This window comes from Malus domestica, chromosome 10, assembly GCF_042453785.1.
Source record: "Malus domestica chromosome 10, GDT2T_hap1".
Classification (NCBI taxonomy): Eukaryota; Viridiplantae; Streptophyta; class Magnoliopsida; order Rosales; family Rosaceae; genus Malus; species Malus domestica.
Genome location: NC_091670.1, coordinates 23,529,246 through 23,538,899, shown reverse-complemented (window position 1 = coordinate 23,538,899; position 9,654 = coordinate 23,529,246). Strand labels below are relative to the sequence as shown.

The 9,654-nt window shown below is 37.1% G+C and overlaps 1 protein-coding gene across 2 annotated transcripts; it reads right to left on the bottom strand.

The window, feature by feature from the left end:
• Positions 1–392: 392 nt before the first annotated feature.
• On the bottom strand, positions 393–8,602 carry LOC103454649 (alanine--tRNA ligase, chloroplastic/mitochondrial-like). 2 transcript variants are annotated; one of them, XM_008394249.4, is made up of 13 exons: positions 8,338–8,602; positions 7,385–7,495; positions 7,075–7,283; positions 6,545–6,723; positions 6,002–6,080; positions 4,019–4,153; positions 3,757–3,906; positions 3,470–3,580; positions 2,461–3,378; positions 1,978–2,250; positions 1,605–1,814; positions 1,298–1,455; positions 393–960 (listed from the first exon to the last, which is right to left on the bottom strand). In XM_008394249.4, the coding sequence occupies exons 1-13, from the start codon at positions 8,471–8,473 to the stop codon at positions 624–626; spliced, it is 3,006 nt and encodes a 1,001-aa protein (XP_008392471.3). In that variant the 5' UTR covers positions 8,474–8,602; the 3' UTR covers positions 393–623. The 2 variants fall into 2 exon arrangements, with proteins under 2 accessions (XP_008392471.3, XP_070663439.1); XM_070807338.1 differs by having other exon boundaries at positions 6,545–6,734; positions 8,338–8,508.
• Positions 8,603–9,654: the final 1,052 nt, after the last annotated feature.

The following is a 9,654-nucleotide window of genomic DNA, read 5'->3' as shown; positions in this document are numbered from 1 at the left end:
ACTTATAAATGAAGAGGAATACAACTAACTAGACCGTAATGAAATTCATAACTTGGGAATTGAAGAATCTAAAAGAAGATAATTTATTAGTTGGTTTTTTCATATATCAAAACATTAATTTTTGCTATGTTTGTTTTATATGTGTCTATTATTAACGTTCACACTTCTGACGTGCAGACCAAGAAACAAAATATTTGAATCAATTAGGAGAAACAAAAGAAATAAGAAAGTAAGTTCCCATACGTTAAATAACGGGAGAGAACCGGATGGTTACTTTTGCATCATGCTATTAACATTCCTCGTAAGTAAACATGCTCTAAAAGAAAACCCAACGGTTTTGAACTTCTCAAATTTGGAACCCTAAGTGTTCTCTGGCGTTATTGCTCAAAAAGTTACAAATCAAGCCGATCTCAGATAGGTTTTTATTTTCTAATCAAATGTGCAACTTACAACTGGAATTGGATGGCTGAGATTTATGGACCTATTTGCTATCCACGCTCTACAATATTAACAATTTCCCCTTTCCATGAAAGGAAAAAGAGTAAATCTATATTCATATCCCCACCAGTATGACAAACAATATTCCTTTGGAGCCTTCAACTAGAACCCTGATGAATGACTTTTTAACTTGCCTTTTCAGATAGAACTGAGATGATCTCGGACCGAGCTTTTTCAAGTGCACTGGACAAATTCTCAGGCTTCCGCCCTCCTGCCTGAGCAAAGTTGGGTCTTCCGCCGCCTCCACCACCACACAACTTAGCTATGGGCCCTATGAACTTCCCCGCCTGTATTCCCAAATTGACAACTCCTGGGGTGAATGCGGCAACCAGGCTTACCTTCTCATCACCCGGACAAGAGCCCAGAATGACAGCTGCCGGATCTTCTAGCATCTCTATCAGATATTCGGCTGCTTTTTTTAGTGAATCAGCATCAGTGTCTTCCATGGATTCAACCAGTACCCTGTGATATGAAATTTCCACAAAAGAACAAGGATCAAAATAAATAAATAATCTGAAAAAACACATGGATATCCAGTATGAAGAGGAAGAAATATATGCAAATAATCCAATGAGGGGACTCAATTATTTAGGAACTTTTACATGTGGTTATGAAATTTCTTAGGCTATAATGCAAATTGCAGTGTTTAATTAATGAGTTTCTTAACGTTTAAAGTTCGGTGATTCAATAGGTTAAAGAGCTATAAAAATAGTAGTTAAAGTCCCTGAGAAAGATAGAGCTTATTAGATAAATGGAGATATAGTTGCAATGCCCAAGTAAATTCGTCTCATATATGTACCTGACTTCTTGTGAAGTTCCCACAGAAATCGCTTTGCTTGCCATCATCGATGCTTTGTAAACTGCCGCTTTTTCCCGCAAGGTAGAAGCTTCATTTCTTGTCATCCGTAACTCCTCTAATAGATTATCTACTCTGTTTGTTACTTCTTCAGCTTTCACCTTCAGAAAAGCAACATTACATAATAAAAATTCTTGCTCCATTCATAAGGGCTATTAAGGACCAAAAGGCATTCGAAAATTGTAAAAGAGAAGTGAGGGAAAGAAACAAGAGACAAAAACTTGATTTAAATATATAAAACAAAACATACTTTGAGGGTGGAACATAGTTGTTTCATGTAATAATCTCTGGCATTGACATATTCAATAAAGGCATCACCCGCCACAGCTTCTATACGCCTGATTCCAGATGCAATACCCTGTTCTGAAATTATTTTGAATCCACGTATTTCAGAAGTATTGCTCACATGAGTCCCACCACAAAGTTCCATGGATACTCCAGGAACCTCTACAACACGAACCTGCAGCAGGTCAAACTCACCAATAAATTTCACTTTGCAACGTATTGGAATAAACACACCGTTTAAGGGATCAAGAGAAGGTGTGAAGCAGATTTAGTATTAGAGATAAAGTAGTAAACTATGAAAGTTACAACAATGGCCATACTACAATAGACACTTGTACCTCTTCACCATATTTTTCACCAAACATTGCTATAGCCCCTGCTCCTTTGGCATCAGCAAGAGGCATCACTTTAGTTTGAAGTGGTGTTGCATCCCCAACCCATTTATTAACCAGACTTTCAATTTCCGTAAGCTCGCTGTCAGTAAGTGGTCGGTGGAAGTTGAAATCAAACCTTAGACGCTCAAAAGCCACCAACGAACCAGCTTGTGATGTTTCCTGACCTATAACTTTCTTGAGTGCAGATTGCAGCAAATGAGTAGCAGTATGATGAACCTGCATGGAGCTAAGCATAGCTCAGTTTGCAAGCTAAAATGCTTTGATAGAATTTATTCTAATTGATTAGAGAATGCCGTATAATAGATACCATATATTTTGACTTTCGTAGTTGCAATTAATGCAGCTCGGAATATATAGATAGCTCTTATAGTTTTGAAGCTTGCTTAAAGTTCATAATTAAGGGGAAAACCAAATGTAGGTTTGTACCTTAGCCCGCTGTCTTAGTCTTGCATCCACTGCGGCTTCCACTTCTCTGCCAACTTCTAAAGCTCCCTCTTTGATCGTACCCTTATGAACAAATATGTTACCCATAGATTTTTGGACATCTATTATCTCCATAACAGCCTTGTAATGGTTTTCACCTTGTGGAATATATAAAAATCCATGATCTCCAATTTGACCTCCTGATTCTGCATAAAAGGGTGTCCGGTTCAGCAACACTTCTACTTCACTTCCTTCGGAAACCTGTAGGACAGGGCTCCCATTCACTATAAGACTTTCCACCACGGCTGTTGCAGAAAGGGTTTCGTATCCAAGAAATTTGGTGTCCCCAACATCTTTTGTAACATCTGCACTATTTCCCATGGAAAGTTTAACAGCACTATGTGCAGCCTGGGATTGACGTCTCTGGTTTTCCATTTCAATATCAAAACCATTCATATCTATACTTACACCACGTTCTTCAGCCACTTCCGCTGTTATTTCGACAGGAAATCCATACGTATCATACAAAAGAAATGCATCTTTTCCTGACAAGCAAGGTGTAGTCCCACTTTCTTTTGCACTTAACAGTGACTCAACTAGCATTTGGTCAAGATATTTTTCCCCTCTCTCCAATGTCTGCACAAATTTAAGTTCTTCCCTTTTCAGCTCCTCAAGAATGCGGGGTATTCTATCTTTCAAATCTGGATATATGTAGTTGCTCAACTCGATTACTTTTCCTGCAATGGTTGGTAAAAATGCTCCTTCAAGGTTTCCCTGACCATCTCCCTTTATACCCAGCATCCTACCAGTACGAACGGCTCTTCTAATAAGCCGTCGAACGACATAACCTCTTCCAATATTTGATGGAACAACCCCATCCGATATGAGATATACAACTGCACGCATGTGATCTCCTATAATCTGAAGTAAGAAAACTTACATGAGAATTCCTACCAATGTGTTTGCTGAAATAAAAACTTAACAGAACGTGATTTCCTAAACTAGGGCATACTTTGAGGTTCAGTTTTGACTGATCATCAGCTAGACCATACGGTACTTTTGCCAATTCTGAGGTTTTCTCTATAATTGGATAGATCAAGTCGGTTTCATAGTTGTTTGAAACCTGCAAGAAAAACATGACTTAATTGATAAATATTGAACCAATTCATTTGATACTGATGTTGCAATCAATGCATGCTGCAGTTAATGACATGCTCCTTTAGTTTTCTTGTACAACAGTAGAAGTATGCAAAAAAATTTATATACATTATCATGCAAAACCGGCAAATCAACTGATACCTTCTGAAGAATGCGAGCCATACGCTCCAAGCCAAGCCCAGTATCTATATTCTTCTGTTTCAAGGGTTCAAGCGAGCCGTCGTCCTTCTTGTTGAATTCCATAAAAACTAAATTGTAAAACTCTATAAACCTCGTATCATCATTCAGATCCTGAAAAATAAAGTCATGGCAATGTAAATGAAGGAAAAATCACAGCTGTAAAGTAGTTCAGTGTTTAAAACTTCCCCCCTGCAAAGAAAAATTTTGAAAACCAAATACATACAATGGCAGCATAACCCCTCTCAGGATGGAAATCATAATAAATCTCAGAACATGGACCACATGGACCAGTAACTCCACTAGTCCAAAAGTTGTCCTCTTCACCCATTCTCTTTATACGCTCTACGGGAACGCCCACCTGAACCAAAAGCCATGATATATTACAGTATGTTCTTACATGTGTTTAACGTAACATCAATTATATTACTAGAGATACACTTCAACAGTTAGTAGAAAACAAAAAAACACAAAGTCTCATATGATATTTGTGATTCTGATACTAAGAGCATATTGCAGGGACAGAAATATGTCTGTTTCATCAGAAGATACTGGATGTAGGCATACAACAACAACAACAACAAAGCCTTTTCCCACTAAGTGGGGTTGGCTATATGAATCCTAGAACACCAATGCGCTCGGTTCTGTGTTATGTCCTCCGTTAAATCCAAGTACTCTAAGTATTTTCTTAGGGTCTCTTCCAAAGTTTTCCTAGGTCTTCCTCTACCCCTTCGGCCCTAAACCTCTGTCCCGTAGTCACATCTTCGAATCGGAGCGTCAGTAGGCCTTCTTTGCACATGTCCAAACCACCGTAACCAATCGTCTCTCATCTTTCCTTCAATTTCGGCTACTCCTACTTTACCTTGGATATCCTCATTCCTAATCTTATCATTTCTCGTGTGCCCACACATCCAACGAAGCATCCTAATTTTCGCTACACCCATTTTATGTACGTGTTGATGCTTCACCGCCCAACATTCTGTGCCATAAAGCATCGCCGGCCTTATTGCTGTCCTATAAAATTTTCCCTTGAGCTTCAGTAGCATACGACGATCACACAACACACCGGATGCACTCTTCCACTGCATCCATCTAGCTTGTATTCTATGGTTGAGGTCTCCATCTAATTCTCCGTTCTTTTGCAAGATAGATCCTAGGTAGCGAAAGCGGTCGCTCTTTGGTATTTCCTGATCCCCGATCCTCACCCTTAACTCATTTTAGCCTCCATTTGCACTGAACTTGCACTCCATATATTCTGTCTTTGGTTGGCTTAGGCGAAGACCTTTAGATTCCAACACTTCTCTCCAAAGGTTAAGCTTCGCATTTACCCCTTCCTGAGTTTCATCTATCAACACTATATCGTCTGCGAAAAGCATATACCTAGGAATATCATCTTGAATATGTCCTGTTAACTCATCCATTACCAATGCAAAAAGGTAAGGACTTACGGATGAGCCTTGATGTAACCCTACAGTTATGGGGAAGCTTTCGGTTTGTCCATCATGAGTTCTTACGGTAGTCTTTGCTCCATCATACATATCCTTTATAGCTTGGATAGATGCTACTCGTACTCCTTTTTTCTCTAAGATCCTCAAAAGAATGTCTCCTGGGACCCTATCATATGCTTTTTCCAAATCTATAAAGACCATGTGTAAATCCTTTTTCCCATCTCTATATATTTCCATCAATCTTCGTAAGAGATAGATTGCCTCCATGGTTGAGTGCCCTGGCATGAACCCGAATTGGTTGTTCGAAACTCGTGTCTCTTGCCTCAATCTATGCTCAATGACTCTCTCCCAGAGCTTCATTGTACGACTCATTAGCTTAATACCCCTATAGTTCATGCAATTTTGTACGTCGCCCTTATTCTTGTAGATAGGTACCAAAGTGCTCTTTCGCCACTCATTTGGCATCTTCTTCGTTTTCAAAATCCTATTGAAAAGATCAGTGAGCCATGCTCTACCCGTCTCTTCCAAGATACTGGATGTAGGCATAAAGGTAAAAAATGCATGTGTACATTACAAAGGCCAGTCACAAACAGTGAAATGTTGAAAGTCAGTAGGAGATTTATCACTGGCTCAGTTTAAGATAAATGAAATATGCACATGGAAGTATAGCGAAAAAACAGAAAATGGATGAGTAGAAAAAACCAAACAATGTTACTCGTAAAAGTAAAAGCAATTATTGGGGGACCTCATTAATGGCTAACCTCATCATGCCAGATTTCAAAAGCTTCATTATCATCTTCAAAGACACTAATCCACAATCTGTCAGCTGGTAACCCAAATCTGAGAGAAATAAACAGGTTTTGCAGAAGTTATATTCAAAAATAGCAAGAGTATAGCTTGATAAAAATATTCATAATCATGAAAAGTAAAGCATCAATGAAATACAAAAGAAACCATAGGGCTACTACTAAAAAGAAACCATAGGACTACTACTAAAAAGAAAAAGGGAAAAGTACGGTTTCTTATGGGACTGGGCTTATTTTATAGAGCACGAAAGGGATATCCTTCTCAAATAAGAAAGATAATTTTACGACAAGGAGTTTAGATAAGATTCTTTGGATCTTCCGTATGTAAAACAGTAAGGTTGTCTTTGCTATATATGTATTATGTATAAAGTGAATTAGGTGAGAATATCATGGCTAACTACTATTCAAAGAATGAGAACAGCAATCATCCTTAAAACAATAACCAGAACTTATAAATTCACATTAATGAGCAATAAACAACATTAAGTTCTTGCATACTCTACAGTTGAAAGCTCCCATGCCCATTGGATTGCCTCCTTCTTGAAGTAATCCCCAAAACTGAAATTTCCAAGCATCTCAAAGAACGTATGATGTCGAGTTGTTCGGCCTACATTCTCCACATCATTTGTACGTATGCACCTCTGTGCAGTTGTAGCACGAGAAACTTGTCTAGGAACCTGAACAGGATCTGCGAGCACCATTAGAAAAGCTAGGGATTCGCTTTAAAAATGTAAGGAAAGCAGCATGATCAAAAAACAAAAAAAAAATATCCACATAACAGAAATATAAACATAATATGAACCGATGTAGTGTATGATGTCTATCACAATATAGCAGGTCAAAATTACCCTAACTTTGGGGTTCTAAATGATCTTGATGCCATTAAAATGTATTTTGAGTGTAGACAATATATTCATAAACACCTTAATTACTTCATGGATAATTTTACTTTCACAATTGACGCTGTAATGATTTCAATGGATAAAATAACTATCTCATGACAGGTTTCTAGAAAGTCTGTGTCATACCTGACCAAGGAATATGGGCTTAAATTGGAGCATTCCCGCAATCGTTAGTAGAACTGTGGGATCATCTGGCACAAGAGAAGCACTTGGAAGAACCTTGTGACCACGGGCAGCATAAAAATCAAGAAACCGACGGCGTATGGAATCCCCACTCACAGAGAGATCTTTGGACTTACCCTCCACCAGTTCATCAGTTGCAGACTGTACAGATGCTGAAAAGTAATGCAAGTAAAAACAATATCCTATGAAGATAAAATCCCAACAATAATCAATAAGCTCTTCAACCAAAACGTATACAATTAGCTACAGCAACCTGATGTACTTTTAGTACTAAACTTCATGCTCCGAACTTGTGTTACAACACAATGCCTGCTGGGAAATACATTGGAAGAGAAGAGGGCTACGTTTGCTGTGGTAATGAAACCTGAAAAAAAAAATCCCCAATATCGTGGATGTTCAGAAACTAGTGCATGAACTTGAAGTCAATATAGAGCACTGAACTAGCCAAGTTAACATCATGCAATAAAAAATAAAAAAAAATTAGCGAAATCTGGCACAATTATGATGTGAAGCTGCAAGAAGGCTTGCTAGAGAACCAGATAAAAGTGAGACCCCTCATCACGGATGAACAAGAATTGTTTTCAGTTTACAACATTCAGGTCCATATGAGTAACATTCACTCCTAATACCAAAATTGTATAACTTTAACAATTCTGACAACTCATTTTCATTCCAATTTGCTTCCGGGTTATCTCATGCGAACGAATTAATAAAACAAAAATTCTCCATATACGAAATCCAAAATATATATGTAAAAGAAAGTCAAGAAAATAAAATGGTTGACATAAGTTAAACAGCATCCCGAACCAATGTAGCGGATCTAAAGGTGTATAACAAGAACTAATTTGCGGCAACCAAAACCCATGAACAATCAGGGGATTTTGAACGAAACGAAAAAGTAGAATCTGATCGGAAAATTTCAATCAAAAGGAACTTCAAATAAAAGCTAAGTGGGTGCAAAAAAGAGATCTTACGTCAAAAGACAATCTTGCACCCAGAAAATACTAACAAAAAAAAAAGAAAAGAAAACATTCACAGTAAGAGAGCTAGTAGCACCACAAATCGAGCTCCAAAAATAAAGAATTGAAAATTTCAACCAATTGGGTTTTCTGGTAAGAACTAAATGACAGCAGAAATCTCAGTAATTGCTTAAAGAAATCTGTGAGTTGAAAGTAAAAGAGTAAGCAGAGTTGGAGAAGAAGGTACCGGTGGAAAGGCCCAATTTACGATTTGGGTAGATGTGGAAAGTTGATTTGGGCAAAACTCTTGAAGTGGGAAGTGGAATGAGAGATTTCCAGCCATGGCTGCTGCACAAGGGCTGTGAAAGCTTCAAGCTTTCCATGGGTGTACTGCGATTGTCCCACTAAATGTCGTTGTGCTGAGAAATTTCAAACGGGAGTTTATATACGTTGGAGAGAAAGGAGAGGATAAGGCTTTTGCAGAGGTCCACGTAATTAAACGGTTATTCACATTCTGAGGATTGCAATTGATTTTGAGAAAAACTAATGAAAAGTTTAAAAATATTTATTTTTTAATGAAATTTTTTTTTTAAAGGTATCGTGAATAGTGATAGTTAAAGTAAATATGTGATTTTTCATTAAAAATGAACAGTACCAGGAGTGTTTTGTTAAAGCTTTCTTGATTTTGGTAAATGGGTCAAGGCCCAGAATATAAGTACCCCAAAGTTCCCCTACATAAACGGATGTAAACGAGTTAAGTAAAGCTGAATATAACGGTGTTAAATGATCTTGAAATTATGTTTGGCTCAACTGTAATGTTTAAAGTTTCAATAAAATGCTGCCATTTCATCTAAAAAAAATGTTTTTTTTTCCTTGGATCTTAATTTGGTGCTCAACCTAGTGTATGAAATATGAAATAATCATAGCTGGATATTGGGCTTATGGAAAGAAGGTGAGACCAAATATTCCTTTTGTTCAACACTGAAAGTCAGAACTCAAACCAATCTTTTGTACGTGATCATAATATCGAACTCTTTTGATCCATGCAGGTACCATCAAAAATACTTTAGAAAAAATTTTCATGCTCAATCTCCAACAAAAGTTCGTATTCGAACGAGTTCGTTTTTAAGCTCGACACGTTTAAAAACGAACTTGAACTTTTAAATGACTTGACTCAACTTATTCTTTAAATGAGCTTGAACTTATGTTTGGCTCAACTTAATAAAAATAAAAAAAATAAAAAATAAAGAAAATAAAAACGTAGTAATTATATGATACCCACATTCAAACATTGTCGTAGTTTCCAAGTTATGATGGTAATTAAATTATGATTATTTTGGATATTGACGGTTTGGTAATAAAAGTTTAAGTTGTTATAATAATATGTGGTTGTTCACTTTCTAGTTCAATATATAATATATCAATAGGTGAACACTTTTTTTTATGTAAATTCTATTTGATTTTCTCCTCCTAATCCCTCTCTTGTCCCTTTATTATTTTTTCTCTATATTTTATTTCTAACACGTTATCAACACAACTGTCTCTCGATTTTTTTTTCTTTATT